We start from the raw sequence: 24152 nt of genomic DNA on the forward strand, positions 1-24152 counted from the left end.
CAAAGGTTTCATTCGCGTGTTAGACTGAAGGGCCAACAGTAAGTGCCCTCCACCTCACTAACTGCTGCTCTCTGTCCTGGTTGGCTACCTGTCTGTTTCCACACCTGCTCCACCCTATCCCCATCTGTCCAGAATAATGCAAGTATAAAGCGTTCCAATATTCAGGATTTCCTAAACTTTCGACAGGTGAGAGAAACATCAATAATTAAAACAATGTCGATCAATTTTATTGGTGGGATTGTTTTACCTCATCTTCGCACTATATGTTCTTCATAGCAAAGCCATAAAACCGTTGGTGCACCACACAATATGTTTGCTCAGGACTTTTTTTCTAATGTGAAATAATGCATTTTCTGAAATATTCAACAATTGTGGATTTTTTTTATTTTTATCAAACAGACAAGCTGTGGATAACAGTATCAAAGTACATCCATGTTTTAAAAAACTGCAGTGACAAAGCTGCAAAATGTTTCCGGTTCTTTTAAATGAGATCCCAGGAAAATGCCGGAGTGACTTTTTCTAGCTGTATGGAGGCTGGAGTAAAACAGTGCTCCCCCTCCCACCACCTGTTGCTGCACACTGACTCAGCTGGCTGAAAGAGGACTACCACATTTTTCCTCATACTGACCGAAAAAAAATATTCAGCTATTTGAAAATATTTCCAGTTTCTAAAAACAAAGACAGTCAGTGTGTGGAAACTAAGGCAGTACCAGCCACCAGAGGTACTGCTGATTTAAAACCACAGTTTGCAGTCAACCACCTGGTTGGCAAGCTGAAATCATGGCATTTTTACTCGATGTTATCACACATTGAGAATCTCATACCTAAAAGCACATAAAAAAACATACTTTTGTATTGATGTGTTTACAGACTGGAAAAAAGTGGCGAAGCTGAATTTTCAATATTTGACCTGCCAATCACTGGTCAAGGGGATAACCTGACCCCTTAACTGGTGCATCAATAGTAACCAGAAGCTGTTGTTAGATAGTTTGACCTCATTAGACACTCCTGGCTTTAAATGAATCAGGGTGATGGTAATACGACTTTATCACTGTTTGTTAGATTTAAAAATGGAAGCAAACACTTCTCTTTTTTCTTTTAGTTTCAGCTTAAAAGAAAACATCAAATCACTTTTTGTTCCATTTGTGTCATTTTATTTCAAAGGTTTATAAAGAATGCCAGATACACCAAAATGTTTGCATCACAGAAGTCCTATCTCCTGCAGTATTTGCAAAATACTAAAATATTTGTCTGAAACTTCCTGTTTAATCCAACAAGATCATCAGGAAGAGGATTGCCCAGGTCTGTTAAAGATCAAGATATGAGAGTTGAAAGCACAGAGCGATGTCTGAATATGGCAGATGTTCATTCTCTTCTCTTCTTCTCTACCACAAAACCTCATCCCATACAGCAGTCTGCTGCTGAACCCTCTGTTCCAGCCGCTTTGCTATGAGACATCTGCACCTCTCTCACTGTTTCTTTATTTCGTTTCCGTCTTATCTTTCCTCTTCAACACACACACAGACACACACAACATTCTTCGCTTAATGACAGATGACAAGTCAACAATTGTACAGCATCAGCCTCCCAAAACATAAGATAAACACACACACCACATGCACACAAAAACAAACACCAACTCTTCGTGCTGCTGTCCCTTTGTGCCCAGCTAAATGCTTTGATTCCACCCTTACTTGGTGTATATGTGTGTATGGGTGTGTATGTGTGTGCCTCTCTTTACCTTGCTATATTAAGCACTAGTTTAATGAGAGCATGCTAAGAAGTGGGCCCCAGCCAGTGGACCATATGGGGGCCATTTAGTCCCCTCAGAACCCTGAGCCAAACCTTGCTGACATGATTACCACCGCCGTCCGCTGCTCGACACAAGTGTTAGACTGGGAATGAGGAATTTTATCATGGACAGCTAATTAATGACTGCAAATTGGCACTTTAGGTGGAGGAAGAAAAGAGGATAAAACATTTTATCACTGCTCAGTCTCTCCTTCCTCTGTCTTTATCTGGCCGACTAACTGATGTATGGAAACTAAAGCCATCGAGGATGCAAACACACAACTAAAATATATACATCTCATATGACAGAGTCCTGTTTCTGTTTTTAAACATGCTCGCATATTTCTCCCTTGCAATAACAATCATATTTATGTATGTATAAGCCCAGGGGATTTTACTCTACAAACAGTGAATCTTGGTTAATGTAAAAGGGAGTTGTTCCTCTCCACTGTCGCCGCATGCTTCCTCAGGAGAAGACTGCTGTAAAGTCACGCGATGGGCTTCCTTGAATAACTCTTTACCAATTGTTATTGTTAAATTTACTTGCTTTGATCTTATTGTATGAGGATCACATTGACTTCACAATGACTTTATCTAAATTATTCCCAATGCATAAATTGTATTGTATTGGAATGAATCGAATTGATCTGAACTAAATTTGGACCAATTTGGTATTATATATAACTGGATATAAATTAAACATGTATGTGTTAGAAAATACCTTGAAGTGACAGTAGCTGTGTGTTGATGCCATTCAGTATAAGTAAACCGAATTGAATTAAACCGATTTATATTGGTTGAATGATGCATGACTAACATTTCCATTGTCTCTGTGTAGCAAGGCAGGCTAAAGATAGTGGTTCGGTTAATCCCGTCAGAGACAGATTACAGGTGGAAAGATATAAATAGAATGACTGTCACTTTAACCTGACCAACGTGACATCCTCTTGCAGCTCGACTATGAAGTCAGGCGAAAGAAAAGCAAACCAAGCCTACTGAAAATGCTTCAAAGTGGATGTTTGTGTACAGCTAAGGCCAAAAGGACTTAATGAATATGTGCACATAAGTGCTTGGGGCCGAGACTTTGGGCCTTTGATGTCACCAAGGCACTGCATATGCTTACTCTACTTTAGATGTCTGTTCATGATGAGATGACTATACTGTGGTGTGTATACCAAGTTGTCTCAGGCCTGATTGGATCAATATTGCCACTAGATTACTCTGTATGTGCTGCAGGTGTGCAGTCTGCAGCATTTATTGGTATTAGCACATACCAAGAAATGTGGCTAAAAGTGTCTGTCCCTCACACTCTTTACAGAGGAACTATTGCAGACAAAAAGGGAAGGACTTTAGGTGAGATTGAAGGCTTACTTGGATTTTCACCAACATTGTAACAACTGAGATTTCAGCAGTTTCCATATCTTCTCCTGTATATCCTATAAGAGGGCTGCCTTATTTGCTGTCGGAGACCCTCCTTCCACGCAAGGATAGACCCAAAATAGTGTCATTAATCATAGGAACATTGGTGAGGATGTAGTGTGTTAATCAAGCCTATTTATCTGAAATCTTTTTACTGAAACCCTCTCTAACCTAAGTTCCAGGATAAAGTTTAGTCGTAACTTATCCTTGGCAGATTTAGATTTAAAGTAATCTTAATTTACCCAATGTGATTTTTCCTGACTGGAAATAATATTAACATTTTGGAGTGGCCCAGCCAGAGCCATTATTTGAATCTGATAGAGAATCTGTAGAGGAAGATAAAGATTAGGGTAAAGGGAAGGAGGCCCTCCAGCCTCAAAGACATGGAGCTCATCATCAAAGAGTAAATCATCAAAATACCAGTGGAAACATGCAAAATTCTGGTCAGCCGTTATAAAAAGGGTTAGAATGCTAGAATACTAATGAAGAAATTCCCACTGATTATTGTTATCGATTATTATTTGTTATTCACGCTGGCGGTAATGACACCTGATTACGCCAATCGGAGGTCACAAAAGTTAGTGTGCAAGTTGCCAAAACAATGCCGGACTTTGTAATTTTCTCTGGTCCCCTGGTCCCCCTATAAACCTGACTCTGATGAACATTTAATAGAGTACCAAACAACCTCATACTGAAGTTGCAAATCCACCTTTGTATATGTGTATATTGTATATATGTATTTATGGACATAAGGATGTATGCAGAATATATCTTATAACACAAAAAAGAAACCCAGAGAGCAAAGTCTACCAGAGTCAAATTCCTTGTTTGTTGTATGTACGAACTTGGCAATAAAGCTGATTCTGATTCCTGATCTGACCAGTGACAACATGTTTAGCCGCATGCTGTCATTCAACCGCTGACTGTCTAGGTGGCGTCCTGAAATCGATGGGGGCTACATTGATAATTGGCGAACATTTTGGGGAAAACCTGGTCTGATCCGGAGAGACGGCTTCCATCTCACTTTGGATGGAGCAGCTCTTCTTTCTAGGAATCTGGCCGAATTTATTAATTCTTCAAAACTCTGACAACCCAGGGTTCACTCCAGGAAGTAGGGTTGTAGTTTAAAATTCCTCACTGCAGCGTCTGTGCTGTTACCCACCCATTACGCTATTAAGACAGTGTCTTGCCTACAGCCAAATTTGAACAGATTAAATAAAATCTAAAAAGGGGGAAACCATGAAAATCTCTTTAGAAAAAATACAACTCAGACTGAAAATAAAAATAAAACAATTATATGTGGCTTATTGAACATAAGATCTCTCTCTTCAAATACTTTGTTAGTTAATGACTTGATTTGTGACAATCAGACAGATTTTTTTTTTGTCTAAGGATGTATTCACACCAGGAAAGTCCTTTGATCCGCTTGTTTGGACCGGACCAAAAGCGAACTTTATATTTTTCATTTGGTGCGGTTTGTTTTCACATTGTACTTTTTACAAGTGAACTATTACTTGTGAACAAAGCCACGCGGGTGACGATCATTGTTCCCATTGGACAGAAATGACGGGGGCAGGACAGAGCACAGACCCGGAAATTCAGGAAAACAGCTGTAGACGTGCTGCGTGCAGCACCTCTGTTCTGCAACTTTGTAGCGTTATTACAGCTGCAATATTATTGTGAGGTTGAAGAGCAGCTCATTCAACACAGACTTTGAGACAGTCCATTTATAATCTTGGAACCCCGTCGGAGAATGCGTGCTGAACGCTGACATTCTCTACGTGCCTTGTCCCACAACAAGCCAGTAGCGTTGCTAAGCAACACACAGCTTATCGGGTATGATTACCTTACAACACACACCTTTGCTACCGGCTACGGTGACTTTTTATCTCCAAAGAGACGTATGCTTTTTGTAGTTGGTTCAGATCGGGGCCGGTTTGTATTCAGACCATAAGCGAACCGCACCAGAGTCCGTTTGGAAGCGGACCGAGACCATCTCAAAACGTGGGTCTCGGTCCAGTTGTTTGGTCTGGACCAGGGTTCGCTTGAGTGTATTCACACCTGCACAAAAGGTCCGGACCAAGGGGGGAAACGAACTCTGGTCCGTTTAAAGCGGACCAAAAGTGGCAAGTGTGAATACACCCTAACAGAAACCTGGCTGCAGCAAGAGGGTTATGCTACTATAATTCAATTCAATTCAAAAATACTTTTTTAATCCCAAAGGGAAATTAAATGTTGTTGTAGCTCATTATGAGGGTTTCTTCAAAGAGCCGTTGTAGATGCTGATGGCTGTGGGCAGGAAGGATCTCCTGTAGTGGTCTGTCTTACAGCAGATCTGAAGAAGCCTCTGACTGAAGACAGTCTGTTGTTGTAGGACAGTCTCATGAAGAGGATGCTCAGGGTTCACCATAATGTTCTTCATTTTATGAAGAATTCGTCTTTCCACAATGATCTCCAGAGGTTCCAGAGGAGTCCCCAGAACAGAGCCAGCCTTTTTTATCAGCTTGTTGAGCTTTATTAAGTCCCTGGCTCTGATGCTGCTTCCCCAGCAGATGATGGTAGAAGAGATCACACTTTCCACAACAGACTTATAGAAGATACGCAGCATCAGATATAAATATATATTTTATATATAAATTTATATATTTTATATATAAATATATAAAGATATAAATGACTCAACTCCTTCTAATTATTTTAAATCTCACATACCTCGAAATACGGCGAGGAGGAGGAGTAGCAATCATCTTTCAGTCCGATTTTTTGTATTAGTCCCAGACCAATTAATAGCTACAACTCTTTTGAATATTTAATCCTTAGTCTCCCTCATCCAAACTGCAAATAACTAAAACCACTTGCTTTTGTTGTTTTGTACCGTCCATCAGGCCCTTATTGTCAATTTGTAGGTCAGTTTTCAGACCTTTTATCTGATTTAGTGTTAAATACAGATAAGGTTATTATAGTGGGGGATTTTAACATTCATGTTGACACTGAAAGTGAGAGCCTAAATATAGCCGTTAATGCTATCTTAGACTCAATTGGCTTTGCTCAAAACATTAGCAAACCTACCCACCTTTGTCTTCATTCTCTGGACCTTGTGCTGCCATATGTCATTGAGTGTAAAGACATAACAATATTTCCTCATAACCCTGTCCTGTCTGACCATTTTTTAACAACCTCGGAGTTTAATTTAACTGAGTTCTCCACACCTGAAAGAAAATGTCTTAATATACAGGTCCTTCTCAAAAAATTAGCATATTGTGATAAAGTTCATTATTTTCTATAATGTAATGATGAAAATTTAACATTCATATATTTTAGATTCATTGCACACTAACTGAAATATTTCAGGTCTTTTATTGTCTTAATACGGATGATTATGGCATACAGCTCATGAAAACCCAAAATTCCTATCTCACAAAATTAGCATACTTCATCCGACCAATAAAAGAAAAGTGTTTTTAATACAAAAAACGTCAACCTTCAAATAATCATGTACAGTTATGCACTCAATACTTGGTCGGGAATCCTTTTGCAGAAATGACTGCTTCAGTGCGGCGTGGCATGGAGGCAATCAGCCTGTGGCACTGCTGAGGTCTTATGGAGGCCCAGGATGCTTCAATAGCGGCCTTTAGCTCATCCAGAGTGTTGGGTCTTGAGTCTCTCAACGTTCTCTTCACAATATCCCACAGATTCTCTATGGGGTTCAGGTCAGGAGAGTTGGCAGGCCAATTGAGCACAGTGATACCATGGTCAGTAAACCATTTACCAGTGGTTTTGGCACTGTGAGCAGGTGCCAGGTCGTGCTGAAAAATGAAATCTTCATCTCCATAAAGCTTTTCAGCAGATGGAAGCATAAAGTGCTCCAAAATCTCCTGATAGCTAGCTGCATTGACCTTGCCCTTGATAAAACACAGTGGACCAACACCAGCAGCTGACACGGCACTCCAGACCATCACTGACTGTGGGTACTTGACACTGGACGTCTGGCATTTTGGCATTTCCTTCTCCCCAGTCTTCCTCCAGACTCTGGCACCTTGATTTCCGAATGACATGCAGAATTTGCTTTCATCCGAAAAAAGTACTTTGGAACACTGAGCAACAGTCCAGTGCTGCTTCTCTGTAGCCCAGGACTGGGGAATGCGGCACCTGTAGCCCATTTCCTGCACACGCCTGTGCACGGTGGCTCTGGATGTTTCTACTCCAGACTCAGTCCACTGCTTCCGCAGGTCCCCCAAGGTTTGGAATCGGCCCTTCTCCACAATCTTCCTCAGGGTCCGGTCACCTCTTCTCTTTGTGCAGCGTTTTCTGCCACACTTTTTCCTTCCCACAGACTTCCCACTGAGGTGCCTTGATACAGCACTCTGGGAACAGCCTATTCATTCAGAAATGTCTTTCTGTGTCTTACCCTCTTGCTTGAGGGTGTCAATAGTGGCCTTCTGGACAGCAGTCAGGTCGGCAGTCTTACCCATGATTTAAGTTTTGAGTGATGAACCAGGCTGGGAGTTTTAAAGGCCTCAGGAATCTTTTGCAGGTGTTTAGAGTTAACTCGTTGATTCAGATGATTAGGTTCATAGCTCGTTTAGAGACCCTTTTAATGATATGCTAATTTTGTGAGATAGGAATTTTGGGTTTTCATGAGCTGTATGCCAAAATCATCCATATTAAGACAATAAAAGACCTGAAATATTTCAGTTAGTGTGCAATGAATCTAAAATATATGAATGTTAAATTTTCATCATGACATTATGGAAAATAATGAACTTTATCGCAATATGCTAATTTTTTGAGAAGGACCTGTAGTAGATCATTATCAGACAATGCTGTAACAACCTTTTAAAAATCTGTTCCATTTTTAATGTCCTCATTTTCACGGAAAAATACAGTGGATGACAATAATTTTGTTTCTTCCCAAATGTTTATAGTGTTACTTCCTCATTGCATGTTGCACTAGACATATGATTAATCTGTCCTTAGTAAATGGATATGTACCACAAGCAGGTTTACTGGTGGTTCCTAGTCTGAAAGTGGAATGGGAGGCAGATCCTTTAATAATCAGGCTCCTCTCCTGTGGAACCAGCTCCCATTTTAGACTGTGAGGCAGACACCCTGTCTACTTTTAAAACTTTACCTTTTGATAAAGCTTATAGTTAGAGTGGCCTAGGTTTTACTGAGCTATCTATGTGGTTAGGCTGCTATAGGCTTACACTGCTGGAGGACATAATGACCACTTTCACTCTCCAATTTTGCATTATTTGCTGTTATTTCAGCTTTTAACTTTATGTACTCTCTCTGTTTTTCTCTTCCTAAAAGCTACACCTGGCCTGACTCTGTGTCTACCAGTCACACCTTCCTAGAGGGGGGCATTGGCCAAGCTGCTGCTGCCAACAGCTTATGCTCACCTTATACAGATGATACACTTGACCCTGTCTTTCAGTGTTTAACCTAGTCTCTCTCCTAGACATAGATACTGGCTGAGCTTCTACTGTGACTAACTGTATGTGCTCTCTTTCACACTCTAGTCTTGAAAACTGGCTCAGAATACATCTGCTTAGCTGTCTTTCTCTCCTAGATGAAGCAACTAAAGGAGCTATGACCATTAATGTTTTACTTTTCTTTTCTATAGAAAGTGCTTCTGGATCAGTTCTTTGGTGTTCTTTTTTGTGTCTCTACTCTGTTCTCACATACAGAGCAGAGAGAGTTTTCCTCTCCACTGTCGCTACATGCATGCTCAGTATGAGGGATTGCTGCAAAGTCAATGCAAATGGCTGTCCACTGTCTCTACATGCTCATCCAAGTGGAGTGAATGCTGCTAGTCACTGACTCTATGCAATCTATTGGGTTTCCTTAGATAGAAAAACTCTTAACCAATTTGAATATTAAACTGAATCCAACTGCACTGTTTGATAGTTAGGATTAATTGGAATGTATGTACCTGACTTGAAATCTGTATGATTTGACTGAATTGATTTTGTAAAGTGCCTTGAGGCGACATGTGTTGTCAATTGGCTCTATATAAATAAACTGAATTGAAAACTGAATTTAAAAAGTCTTGGATACACTTAACTTTGCACACTCCAATGACAATTCACAGACTTGTATTAAGGTGGATATAGGGTACAATTTGCTGACAGTGGTAGAATTAAGGGATTGCATTAAATGAAACTTAATGTCAGAAATAAATTTCATGCAGAAGGCCACACGTTTTACAGTATTTGGTGTATCTATAGGAACCAAAGCCCCCTGTGATGACCAGAGATAGATTGTTCCATGAAGTTTGCTAACATTAAGACATTGGCATGGTTGGTGGAGTTAAAATTGCTGCTCAGTGGCAAAGCTCAAAACCTGATTCTTTGGATGATAAGACCAAAAAGAAAGCAAGTGGTCTTCAGCTAAGGCAGCAGAGATAAAGCTGTATAGTATTCATAGACATGTGAATCTGCTGTTCAAAGTGTGTATGGTAGTCTCATGAAAGACAGTTATGATATAACATTAACTGGTCTAAAATACAAGTACTTAAAATATATTATGCTTAAATATTAATTCAAATTTCCTTTACTATGACAAAATTACCAAAAATCTAAGTGAGCACCGAAAAAGGGAAGCACATTATATTTCTTTCTGGTCAGCAATGGAAAAGGGTATTATACTTTCCCTCAGCCAGCTCACCGGCTGTGCACAGCAAAAGGTGGGGGAAATGCAGCACTATATTACCCTATGCTCCACACACCCAGAAAAAAGCCCTGAAAGGACAAACACTGTTATAAAACCTTGGTATACCTTCATCCCTTTAACACTCTGTTATATTCTTTAATAGGAAGAGTCATTGACTATCTATTCAGCAACTCTGGGAAAAAATTCTTTAAACATCTAAAACTATAACACATTACATATTTTTGCAGCTTGTGAAAACAAATGTTTTATAATAAAATTGAGCGTATCAAGCTTTAAGAGTACAAGCAAGTAGGGGTTATTTGCCCACCACGCTGCCTTTCCTGCAATCTAACTCATAGATTAGTTGTTACTCACATGGCACTCATCATGCTGCCTAAATCAGTCAAACCCACCCACACTCAGGCCTGCCTACACGGATCATCCCAAAGCCTACTCCCAACAGCTCTCGGTACCCCAAGAAGTTAACAACACCCACCGCTCTGGTCTAATCTCTGCGTTAGCTCCTTGAACATAGATTCTGGTTTTCCACTGGTGTTCAGGTGGCCTTTTCAAGTAAGGACGGAGCAGCCACTGTCAGTAGATCACAATGGTAGTCAAAGGAAACAGTTGACAGGGTTGCTTTCATATGTTCAACCGTAAACAAGAAACAGGTGAAATACACTAGAGAAATCTCAAATATTAAGAAGGAATGTAGAAATTAATATTTCATTAAGACAAAGATTACCTGAGTAAACAAAAATCAGTTTTCAAATAATGCATTTATTTAAATAAGGGGGGAAAAACTAATCAAACCAACCTGGTCATTATGTGAAAACCCCCTATTTAAATCATGAAATAAATGTGATTAACTGCACTATTTGGAAAGCTGAGCTCAACTTCACAATCCACACCCATGGCTGATAATTGCTGACTTGTATAATCAAGAAATAGCTTAAATGAAGCATGTCTGACAACATGAAGAGGGCGAACGGATCTCAATAAACAACATCATATCACGATTTAACTAAATGCAAGAACAGACGAGAAATAAAGTGTGTGTCATTATCCGCGAATAGAAAAAAAAAATGCAACAGCGGGGGATTCAATTAAGTTCAATTCAGTTTTATTTATATAGCGCCAATTCACAACACATGTCCCAGGACTTCCCAGGACTGGCCAGCTTACGAAAATTACTCCAAGAGAGCATTGACTCACCCTGGAGGTCAAACAAGAACCCAGTCTTTTGTACATACTCAGGTTATCTTTGATATTTTTTGTGACAAAAAAACAAAAACAGAAGAAATCCTTAAAGGGTAAAATACTTTTTATTTATTTATATGAACATAGTTTAATTAAAACAGAATACACACATTAGAAATTGGATAACTATGTAGAGATGAGAATAATTAGTAGGTACTGCCTAAGCAAATCTTCAAGCATCCATCCATATTGTGATCCAATGTTTGAGGTCAGCATTTTGATGATCCTCAGCTGCAAACTAATCGCATTATGCAACCTCTCCTCCTTTCATCCCCTTTGCTTCCTCTATCCAAGTTGTGCATACGCAATGATCAGCACTCCATTCATTGATCCATTCATTCATTTATCCAAGACTGCCTCACTCTACATTAGTCCATTCACATCGCCCATCCATTAATCCTTCTGCTGGCATGGGCTTTTAAAGGATGCTTCTCTCAATGCAGATCTGACTGACTTCAAACAGTTAAACTGTCTGCAGCTATTTAGCTCAGAACATCATAAACAGGCACACAAGGTCATTTTGATGTAGAAAAAAAGTTAAACTCCCTCTAGGCTGATTGGCTAGGACTCAGAAAGGAAAATCAGTACTGAAGTTTATTTTTATTTCCTTTGTAGGCTCTCAATTGCTGTCTAGTTTTACACCATATGAAAGAAAGTTGAATAAATGGGTCATATCTGCTGACACCACTGTTACTGGTGTCCATCAGCCCCTCTAACCAAAAAATAAGTAAATAAAATTCTGCAAATTTAAACGCCTTTCATTTTCATATTCCTATTGACATTTGCAGTTCCTGCCTCCTCTTTCTGTGGTGGCTGTATCTGTCACAAACGATTTATCTCGCTGTCTCCCTTTACTGTGCGGTTTGTCTGTGGGCTCTGCAGACCGGTCCTTCTGTGCTGTGCTGTCAGTCTGTCTGGCTGACTGCCATTATCTGCAGTGTGGAGTGAGTCATTCTTGGGACAATAGAGATGGTTTGTAAAGCCACACTGGAGCGTACACTTCCTCCGGATGTGCAAGGGGGTGCCATTCATAACAAAGCCCGCACTGTCTGCCTATCGGCTACTGCCGTGGATATGCATGCATGCAAGCTTTGGAGGATCAGAGGGAACAGAGAAAATGAATACAAGGTGATGGGGTTGGGAGGAAAGGAGAGGGACACAGCAAACAGTGGCAGCAGCAGTGACTGGTGATTGATATCAGAGATCTGGCACTGCCACCTGATCCAGCCGGCCTCCAGCAACACTGAACTCACTGAACTCACTAAACCAAGATGGCTGCTCCACTGCACTGCACCCAGTGAACCCCACAGCAGTATTATGTACAGTAAAGCAAATACAGTTGCTCCAGGGAGAATAAAGAACAAAACAAAGAATTAAGAAAGGGAGGAAGTGATGAAGTCATGGCTTTCATTTCAAATCCAAATCTCAAAAGATCATGTCACCAGGAAGTCTGAAAGCAGTACAGCAAAGCTGCTCTCCTTTTTCCTTTTCAGTTTTAATAGCGTGTGTTATGGAACACACTGGAATTGGAAACACACAAAGACTGCTGCTTACATTGACAAAAGGTAACAGTGCCAATTATAATAAGTCATCTAAGAAGTTAAAGACAGTTTTAAGAGTCACCTCTGTAATCATGTTGCCTTCACAACATATTTTAGTTGGTATCTAATGCGACTATAAATCTGAAAGAGACAGATTCGTTGACCTCAAAGAGATGTGTAACAAGGCTCACTTCATTTCGACATAACTTTTACACTTCTGATCTGTAACTTTGAGTTAAAAAATAAACGCTGGAGGACAATGAGATGTGTCCAAGAAACGAGGATGCAGTTCGCCTCGTCTGTCCCATTCCTCCTGACCATCTGCTGTGCTGACCGCTGTGTGTGCTGATGCTGGTAAAGGGTAACAGTATCCACCAGGACAGTGGCTGAGCGTGACCCCCGTAGCCTCACAAGGGCTAAAAGAAGATAAAGTCCTACCGGTAGCGGAAATTAATAAGGGTATTCTTGCTGTTGACTGACAGAGGAACAACGCACGATTTCTCACACACAGGATTTCTCCAAAACAGCTCCTTTCCGGATTGCAGTGGTATTCTATTAGTCAATAAGTATTAATTATAGCAAAAAGAACATGCTTTTTAACTGTGAGGTTTGGCCTCTTGTGAGTACGTTGTTCTTGTGGTATACTTTGTAAGAGGTTATAAGATTGCACAGCGTGCATGATTTCCTCACACAAAGAAATGATGCAGCATATTGCACTCCACACCCCGATTCAGTGAAAGGAGGAAGGAAATCCTAGTCAGTGTGTACACAAAGGTAGGGTCATCTAAGGACATATTGTACTGTATTTGGTGAAAAATATGATCCTGAGGTTTGTTTCTGTATTCTGAGAGGATTCATTTCATTACAGAAAAAGTAGAACTGAATTTTTATCACTACAGTATCTCCACTTATGGGCTTTTTCTGACCCAGAATTGAAAAATAAGCATCCCTACATTTGATCACTCTGTTGTTGTGTGTATGTTTATGAGGGGGAGAAAGTGTGTGTGTTTAATGTTTGACCAGATTTTATAACAGTACAAACAAGGGTTAGGGTTCAATTTCAAAGTTTTCCTGTGAGAGTTCATGACCATGAGAGGTCTTCTTCATCCTTGAGATGCACGTTTTTCCATTGAGTTAACTAATAAATCAAAAGACTGCAGAGTAAACAACACATTTACAAATATTAAAAAAAAGAACGACCTTCTTAGCTTTCAACGTTTAATATCAGTCAGTGTAGTTCAATTACCTGAGATAAATATCAGCAGAGTCCCCAAAACAATGCAGTCATTGATAAGTATATATATTTATAGAAGCAATGGCATTTAATAGAAATGCACCAATCAAACTTTTCCTGGCCAATACCAATTTCATTTCTTTTTTTTTTTTTTAAGGTCTGACCGGCCAATTCTGATTTTGAAAGGAATTTGAATTTTAAAAAATTAATATGCGTCAGAATTGAACTGCACTGAGAAGCAATGTATCAAAGCAAATAGTTGCTTTATTTATTTACATGGCAAAAATGATGGGAGTTCCGAGTTTTGGTTTATCAAAAAAAACAAAAACAAAAAAATGTAATTGATTCAGATATTTTTGGTATTAGACTGATCACATACGATTAAGGGAAAACTGGCCGATTCCGATATCTGGACAATTCATTGGCGCATCACTAGTATTTATATCTAAATCATGCCCAGCTCTAAAGTCTCCAACAGCCTGAGCAACATGATGCCGTATAAGAAATGTCGAGATATATAAACTATATATAAACTGATACAGAATTTTATTTATTGACTTCCTTAAATTAGGCAAAATGTTAAATATGTTCAACTGGGAAATGGCTATAACCATGTGAAATTGCTTTCTGGCAACAGGCCTGCATCATATTGAAAACATACAGTCAACAGCTGGCAACTATCAGTAGACCCAAACTTCAGGACGAAAATGAAGCCAATTAGTCTAATAAGAATAATTAGGAAAATATAACAAAACAAATCTCACACATAATGAAGAAAGTTACCTAAACATACAACTAGGGTTGGGCTGGTTAATGTCATCAAGGTGTGTCCAGATTTTAAAAAGTTGTGGTTTAAAAATTTTTGTAACTTGTTATGCTATTTATGTGATTTAGAGTCCCTCGAAATAAGATGCCAGAGAACGTGCTAGAGTGACCAGAGTTTTGTCCAATCCTTCATTCCACAGAGTTATCCCCCAAATGTTGCTGCATGCTGCTGGTCAGCGGGCTGAAAGAAGGTTCCTACATTTTTTCCTTTCACCTACAAGAAAGGGAAAATCGTCCGTCTGGAAATGGTTCCGCTTGTGGTAAAGTGGTTATGGTGTGGATACTAAAGAAGCACCACCCATCACCCTTACCAAATAAACAGTAGTTTATGAGCGCTCTGTTAAGCAGCGGGCTTAAGGCTAGCTTATCCAATTAATGAGCTAATATCAGTTTATCTATAAAAAGTACATCTAACATCTACATCTAACACATAACATTATTATAACTGTATTAAATTATATTTTGTTATATTTTAGCATTTTGTTTTTAAAATGAAGTGTTAATACTATGAAATCGTAATATATTTTTTACCCAAGGTATACTCTGATCATACCAGCCCATTTCTCTATAAAACAAAGCATAGAATAATAGGAAAAAGATTCAATAATTATCATCATCCAATCTATGCAATGCAAGCAATACACATAAACATAATTTGATATTTTGAAGCTCGTGACCTTAAGGGACCTACAGAAATCTCATCATTTAGGTTCGTATTGTCTGTTCTTTTCTTCATGTCTTTTACTAACCCAGAAACACTGTCCATAATTTAATCCAAGAAAACTTTCTATGCCTTGAAGTTGCACAACGTCTCTCATTTTAGTAACCATCAGTCTAATGACTAAGACTGCAGTCTTTGCTGTATCACGACCCGGACAGTGAGTCAGCACTCTGACCCTGCATCTCTCGCCACACTCTGCTACAGACAAAGATTTATCATAGGATGCAGACAAACATTCATATTCCTGACACAAACAAACTCTCTCTCCTCCTCCTTCTCCCTGCCCAACCTCTCCCTCGCACCGACAAACGCTGGCATCGCAGAGTCGTGACTGAGGGCGATGCTTTCCTCTTAATATGCAGAGACAAATGAGGATCCCACTGGAACGCCAGCAGACAAAAAAAGATTCTCCCCGCTGCTTACAGACAGCATGCTTTGTGTGTGCGTGTCTGCTGCTTCAGTCAGAGAACATTCACTCTGAGGCATGGAGCAGCATGTTCTCCTTGTGTGCTTCAAGGATGAGCCTACATTACCCAGAAACCTGCTGTCTGTTGTGTATCCATGTCACTTCCTGCTCGGTAGTTTCTGTTGCACATTCCTAGACACCATCACACAGTGAAAGGGATGATGCTTATTGGTCTAAAAGACTGGAAATCCCCCATTTGTTTCCCAAACATGCAAACACACATTTATTCACGTCCACTACATCTGTGCCTGGAGGGATCACCATCACCAACTGACAAAAAAAACCACACACAACTGTGGTTAATTACAATGAAACATACATTTCCAGTCAGTGCTGCTGACATCACAGAATTAATATAAAATTTTTTAGCTTTTTCTGGATCAGTATCACCTGTTGCAACTATCTCTGGCCTGTAAACATCTGAGAACAAGGAAGTACTATTTCTGCCACATGCTCCTTGACCGTTGCACTTTTTGACTCATTTGGTTGTAAACAGGATGTGTTGTTACTACCCTTTCTACACTTTAACTGCTTCCTTAAACCCATGTCATATAACTGTCAGTGACACTACTCAGGACACCCCCCCCCCCCCCCCCCCCCCTCCCCCCCAAAACTTACACACCATGTTGTGAAGAACCACTTCAGAGGGCAGGACTAACTGGATTTCACAGACATGAGCAGCACACTGGCATGACACAATGCTGCAACACCAGCAGTGTCACCACAGGGATCTGTTAGATGTTACTACAGTAACTGCACATACACACACACACATTCGTGCATGCCCATGCCCCCAGCTTTTCAGACATAATCTGACTGAATAAAACAGGGATTTAGCAAGCTAGCAGTCAGTAAGGGTTTCGGTAAAGAGACATACGGCTAACGCAAACACACACACAGGGTACACTAGGTTATCAGACATCCATGTGATCACTCAACACTCAATCGCGAGCGTGGACATCCTCCCAGCCGGCACATGTGGACAGGCATGGCCAGGCCCCTCGGTCTACATGAGAGGACAGAGAGGAGAAGCATAGAGGAGGGGAGCTGAGCCCAAGAAGGCTCTGGATGTACTCACCCCTTTTCTGGAGCCATCCCTCTCTAACGATGGTGACATCGCTCATGGTTCCTTCACGCCGAGTCTGATGCCGTTACACGCCTGCTCCACACAGCCAGAGAGGGAGGGGAGGAGAGGAGAGGAGAAAGTGAGGGAGAGGAGCAGGGTGGTGGGGGGGGCGGCTCTCCCAGCCTCCGCGTCACTCTCCCTCCCTTCCTTCCTTTCCCGTTCACCCTCTAACTCGCGCAGCCTCTCTCTCTCTCTCTCTCCGTCAGACGCAGACACACACGCACGTAAACAAGCGGTGTGTACGTCTGAGTGTGCGTGTGTCGTTTTGCTTCCTGTCGTGGCTTATCTCCCTCTCTTCTTCTCCGTCTTCTTCTTCTTCGTCGTCTTCCCCACCTCCTCCACCTCCTCCTCTTCTCACGTTCCCTCTCCAGACCTTCCTCCTCACCAGTAGTGACTCAGCCTGAAAGGAAGTGAAAGGAGGAAAAAAAAAACATGATATAGAAAGAAAACCAAAAAACGTGGATTTATTTTGCTTCTCTGCAACACCATCACTCCCCCCAAACCTCTTCCATAGTATCTGACAAGACAAACAACTTGTTATTGTGAGGATGAAAGCTTTCTCTGACTCCCCCCACCCCCGCCATCCAACGATACACCCGGTTCCTCTTTCTATTGCCAACACTCTCTGATAAACAGGATGAAATATTGCAGAGCTCTGTCTGAAGCAAAAAACTGACCTTGATTGCCAAGCAGATATCTCTAAGCTCCGCCTCTCATTCATTCAGGGATTTTTTTTATTTTCCTGCATTGAGCAGATACTGAGCACAGGAGCAAATCCACCTCTCTAGGTTTATGCAACTCTTTACACTGAAGAATGTGAGTCAATGTGTGGATCTGGGAATGGTGGAGTAGAGCCCGGTTAAAAATAGCAACCACGGCAGTCAGGGATGCTCTCTCACACTCTTTCTCTCGGCAAATCTCTGCACCTCTCTGCCGTCTCCCACACCCACCTCTCTCTCTCTGCATAGCTGCCGTGTTCACCTCAGATGCACCCTACTACAAGGTACGACACGACGCGCAGCAGCGCTACAGCCCGCATAGAGAGCTGCGATTAGTGCAACCATCGTAGTCGTGCAGCTGGAAATCAGTATTCACATCAGCCTCTGTCTGCACCGCCACAGACATCTGGAGGGACTGCAGCGTCATGGCGAAGGCTGGAACACACCCACAGATGCGCACACAGCTGTAAATTTCTTATTTTTATTTTGAGGTAGCAGAATCGTGACCAAAAGCAGACTTGTGCAACACACTTGATGCTTTCATGACCAGATTTACCACTAACCTAAACTTGAGCTCCTATTTCTCGTATTAAAACACATTTTCTTGCATTTATATCAGTTCAGATAATGCTACCTCATAGAGAATGTGATGCAGCAAGTGGCTTCAGAGAGACCTGATAGGAATGCCATTTTTAGGTGAAACATCAAGCTGGGGCCAGTCCTTCATCCACCCGGTCCAAACTCCCTGGTTCAGTGTTACTGCAGGTTATGTTTTGGCTTTTCTCTAAATGTTAAGGCTTACAACCAAGTACAATTCCTGCACACTCTTTTAATACAAAATACAGTTCTTTGCAAAAGCATTCATGGATGTTAAACCTTTCTAAATTGTTTTCAAGTTACAACCACAAACTTCAATGGATTTTATTGGGAATTATGAACGATGGACCAACACAAAGCAGTGCATAATTCAGAAGTGAAAGGAAAATACATGGGTATATAGCAGCTTTATGCATAATGATACTGGAAGTTAATTGATTACCTTTGCAAAACAGCTAAGCTCAGCCAGATTGGAGAGTGTGTGTCTGTGAACTCCTTGAACTACTTCTTTCAAGTCTTGCCACAGATTCTCAATCAGATTTAGGCCCAGACTTTGACTGGGCCATTCTAACACACAAATGTGCTGTTATCTAACCCATGACATTGTAGCTCTGGTTGTAGTATGCATGTTGTCCTCCTGGAAGGTGAACCTCCTTCACAGTGTGGAGACACTTTTACATTATCTAACAGGCTTCCTTCACGGATTGCCCAGTAATTAGCTCCATCCATCTTCCCATCAACCAGCTTCAATGACCCCGGTGAAGAAAAGGAACCACACAGCATAAAGCTGCCAGCTCTGTCTTTCATGTTAGTTATGCTATATTCAGGGTGATGTGCAGTGTTAGCTTTCCTCCACACATAGTGCCATGCATGTAGGCCAGAAAGTTCAGATTTTGTCTCATCTGACATCATGACCAGAGCATCTTCTTCCATACGTTTGCTGTGTTTCCTACATGAATTGTGCCCAACTCCAACAAGGACTTCTTATGCTTTTAACAATGTCTTTCCTCTTGCCACTCTTCAGTAAAACCCAAATGTGTCGAGTCCACAACAAATAGTTGCCCTTTCAGCAGTTTCTACCACCCAAGGCTGGGCATCAATTTGGGCCTCTTGGCTGCTTCTCCGATTGATTCTCTCCTTGCCTGGCTTTGTTGGTTTAGGCAGACGGCCATGTTTAGGTATGTTTGCAGCTGTGCCATACTCTTTGCATTTTCAGCTGATGGATGGAACAGTTTCCCATAAAATTGTGTTCAAATACCTAACCCTGCTTTAAACTTCTCCACAACCTTTTAAGTCTGGTTTTGGTCTTCACGACGCTGTTGGTCCTCTTTTGTTCTTTAACAAACCTCGGAGGCCCTCAAGACTACCTATTAATTAAATGATTTCAGAAGGCAATTTGTTGCCATGGCCAGAAAAAGTAAACTTTGTTAAAGACCATATTTTATTTTCCATCCAGCTCACAACAATGCACTACTTTGTGTGGCTTTATCGCATAAAATCCCAATAAAACACACTGACATTTCTGGTTTTGTGACAAAATGTGAAAAAACATTGTGAACAGTTTTGCGAGACGCTGTTCACTGTCGCATTTAAATAACTCCCGTCTCTAAATTTGTACTAAAAGCAAGAAAAAAAGAGAATATTTTAACATATGCAGTTTTAAAGAAAAGACTGTGGACGCACTAGTTTTTAACTGATTAAAACATGTAAAAGACGTTCTGTGGACGTTAACAGATATTGCAGAGAGAAGATGAAAGTCAAGTATCAGTAGTTCCTCTAGGCTCTAATTTCATCGGAAATAAGCTTCAAGGGCAAATCCATTAGTGCAATCCTCTTGTCAGGTCAGAGGAGCATTCCTCGCCTCATCTTACCTCAGAACAATTTTCCTAAAACCGATCAGTGGCTTCAGACAAACTCTGGCAGCAAGGATCCACGATCATCCTTCTAAAACGAAAGCCAATTTGACAGGACCAAAAATGTCACACCGCGCACACACAGAACGTGTGTTTCAACCGCAGATTTTGCGTCGATCTAAAGCAAAACAGCCTCTAATTGAATCAATGTAGCTTGCTGGAGCAGGAACGTGTCTGTTTTCTAAGGTTTGTTAAAAGCTAATCTGCACTGGGCAGTCAGTGCTACACATCCACTGATAGAGGAGACTTAACTCATTCACTTGCCTTTATGACACCTCTGTAGTGTGCACGAGGGATCTATTAAGAAAATCGAAGTTTATGTGTTTCTGACCTATCACAAGAGGCAACCACAGGGTCGCACTGACGTGTAGATGTAAGGGCGTAACGCTGCCATGGAAGAACATGCCGTTCTGCACAGCGATGCAGTTTTAATGCATCACATTTTGTGACGCAGCAAGACTATTTCAAAATATGCTCCTGAAACAGCACTATGAAGATTCTGTTTGGGTGACGGGAACAACAGAACAGAATCCGGATAAGACATTTGTAGACAACATGAAAACAGAGCTGAGTTATTAGTCATGTAATCGATTATCTCACACCCAGCTAAAAATGTAAAAATGAATTTAGGCAATGACATAAAAATGCAATACAAACTTCAAATAAGAAACCAAAGTGTGGCACACCTACACAATAGCTGAGCAGTCAAATAAGGCCAGCACTCCTGAGGTTTCTCCCCCCCATTTCTCCACCACTGTTATAAAACTTACCATAAATAGTTAGCTACTCCTAACATTGACGACATATTCCTGAGCGAGTCTATTGTGCCGACCTGTAAAATATGAACGACTGGGAAACCGCATTTTTAAACGTGACTATGTAAAGCCAGGTCCTCACTGTGCAAATGTTGGCCGTCTTAGATGAAATTTTCCCACCATAAAAGAATCTCAAGAATTGGCTTAACTTAAATCAACGGACTCTTGTGGGACTACCTCCATATAGGGGTCATTCCAATAAGATCATAACATGTTGTCCAATTACTTTTGGACTGATCTCTCTTGTTGGCTCTTTCTGACACAATTCAACATGCTATGCAGGAGTTACTCTCAAGGTTTTATCACATTCTTTCTTACATTTATCACATTTATCAGCCAAGAATAATATGAACCACCAGCACAGGTGGTTGTTGCAGATGGAGACTTTTTATGTTTAATTAAGGCTTTTGATTTATTTCTTAAAACTGGCTAAACACAGCGAGCGTTTTCAAACAAAGACTGACCCCAATCCTCTTCTCATTGCTGAAAACAATGATGAATCGTGACATGTTGTGAATTGGCCCTATATAAATAAACTGAATTAGAATTAGAATTAAAACAGTCAAAAATGTTTTCAGTTTTTTTTTTCAATCAAACTATCTTTTAATAAAGCAAATGTGCAAAACCCTTTTAAGTTGCAGATCTACAGTGATTTGTGCATCCTCTTCACAAAATTCCCTTTCAGTCTGCCCCAGGGCAGCTGTGGCTACAATGTAGCTCACCATTGTCAGTGTGTGAATGTGTGTGTGAATGGGGGAATGACTGATCGTACTGTAAAGCGCTTTAGGGTCTCTGGGGACTTGATAAAGTGCTATACAAGTGCAGGCCATTTACCATTTACAAAACATTTTTTTGTGATTTTATTTTATTACATTTTTTGGCCCTCAAGTCCTTTAACAGACAGTTTCGGCCCATGTGATGAAGAGTTTGGACACCACTGCATTAAGCAATCTGGCATCTCCAGTTGCATAATGTGACAAGAGTTACTGTCAAGTGTGCCAGGCTTTCGACAGAAACCAATTGTTAAATATTGCGCTGGGATTTTGCACAACACTGGACATACAGGCATAAACATATTGCTTATACAACAATAAAGCACAAGGCCTAGGCCAGGGGTCCACAACCTGTGGAAACCAAATAGCAATTTTTGCCCTCAGCACAGTTAAATAAACCTACTTTAGAGCTCTTATTACATGACCTTTTGAAAAACGTCAACTTATAATTTTCGTTAAACATCTATTATAGGAAATGTGTTGTTATTTTTAAAGAACCAGCATTTTATTTCAATTATTAGGTTTTACAGTGACAAACAAAAACTAACAAAAAAAGAGGATCGATACATTTTCTCCTGTGGGATGTTGACATTTGTGACGTAAAAAAACTGTTTCTCATTAGGTGATAAAAAAATAGATCTGAAAAAATATCACTGGTACTTTTAGTGTCATTCTGTTGTGAAAATGAAATGCAATGAATGCAATTCTGAAGTTTAAAAACATTTGTTGGCCAAAGTTATTTATTAAGAGCCATTGTAGAAGGTCCAAAGAGCCACTTGCAGCTCTAGCGCCGCAGGTTGCAGGCCCCAGGGCAACTAAATGTTTTACTTTATTTCAGATCAAAAGTCAGTTACTGTTATTTTATTAAATGAAATGATGGCAAAGCGTAGTCATGCTGTTATGCCAGAAAACAATGTTCAACCGCCCTCCAATACAATATGCAATCCAAGTACACAGCTACAATCAACTAAGGTCTTCTACAGAAACAATAACATTTGAGGCGCAGGGCTCTTTGTACAAGTCAGTCAGCCACTTGCTTGAACTGATTTCATTAAGAGGTTTTGAAGGGATGACATGAGACAGCAGTCTGCAAATTCCTTTACATAATACATGTTTATCATACCTGGAAGGAGAAAACTAGATAGATAGATAGATAGATAGATAAGTAGATAGATAGATAGATAGATAGATAGATAGATAGATAGATAGATAGATAGATAGATAGATAGATAGATAGAATTTCTCTAATTTATCCCTCTAATTTATCCAAAGAGCTGAAACATTTATTTAACCTGTTTGTGGCTTCTTCATCAGTAAAGGTTAGAAATGTTGACCTCTAAAGCATCACTTCATAGTTGCCCCCCCCCCCGCATGCTATCATGACATAAACACGACATTTCTCCCTGTAACCCCCCCCCCCCTCTTCACCTGCTCTTTACAGACCGCTTCTGCTCCTTCCTTTAACTCCGGTCTGAGTACAGCTATGCGGGGCTGCGAGCTAAGCTAGAGAGCGGTGTCTGTTAGTTATCAAACGGATTTCCGACTGGCTGCGGGGAGCTACCGTTCCCGCGGACCAACGGTTGTTTTAATTCTCGGGAGACGGGAAACGTCACTCGGGGAAGCGGCACCCCTTATCTGTCATGAGCCCACCCACTACCTCCGTCTGAACACACACAAATGAACATATCTCGCACAGACCTTCCGCTTTCGACGATGACGGATTCTAGTCGATGTCTGACTCTCCACCACTGAGCAGTTCTCTCATCATCCTTTTTCCGACATCCCGTGGAGATCCTCTGGTTCACAGGCAAACTATCGCGAGAATCCGAAGTTAAGGCCGTTTACCTGCGATAATTAACATGGCCTTGTCCTAGTTGTAACATTTACCCATAGTGGGATTTAATATAAAGTCAGTGTGTTTTAAAAGTAGGAGAAAGAGTCTACGTTCAGTATTAAGCACAATGTCTAACTCAGTGCATTCTTCCTAATTTAAAATCAGATGCGTTTGCAAAGGGAACAGTTTGGTAATGCTCGGTTCTTGTTTTAGTGCCAAAATTTTATTATCACACTCTAGAAATACAAAACAAGACACAAAACGAACAAGCAAACAAAAATTGTTTATTTGAATTTTGTTCTAAATTGCCAAATTTGACATATAAATGCCACCCCTTTATCGCTGTTGTGGTCAAAAGGATACCAGCTGAAATTTTTATTTGGCTGATTTTCTTTCCATTTTTAACATAATGAAAATATAAAATTACTGGGGTCTCAGCTTAGCATGTCACCTGTTAAAGTATA

At 40.5% G+C, this 24152-nt stretch overlaps 1 protein-coding gene across 1 annotated transcript in view; it reads right to left on the minus strand.

Moving 5' to 3' along the window:
• LOC124858601 (RAC-gamma serine/threonine-protein kinase) overlaps window positions 1–23515 on the minus strand; it is a 73353-nt gene extending 49838 nt beyond the window's left edge. Inside the window, exons 1-2 of the mRNA XM_047350657.1 lie at window positions 23283–23515; window positions 16990–17437 (exon numbers count right to left, since the gene is read on the minus strand). Of these exons, the coding sequence (XP_047206613.1) occupies window positions 16990–17035 (46 nt within the window). The 5' untranslated portion in view covers window positions 17036–17437; window positions 23283–23515. The remainder of the gene's footprint in view (window positions 1–16989; window positions 17438–23282) is intronic.
• Between the last annotated feature and the right edge of the window lie 637 nt (window positions 23516–24152).

The sequence above is a fragment of the Girardinichthys multiradiatus genome, chromosome 22 (assembly GCF_021462225.1).
Source record: "Girardinichthys multiradiatus isolate DD_20200921_A chromosome 22, DD_fGirMul_XY1, whole genome shotgun sequence".
NCBI classification, from domain to species: Eukaryota; Metazoa; Chordata; class Actinopteri; order Cyprinodontiformes; family Goodeidae; genus Girardinichthys; species Girardinichthys multiradiatus.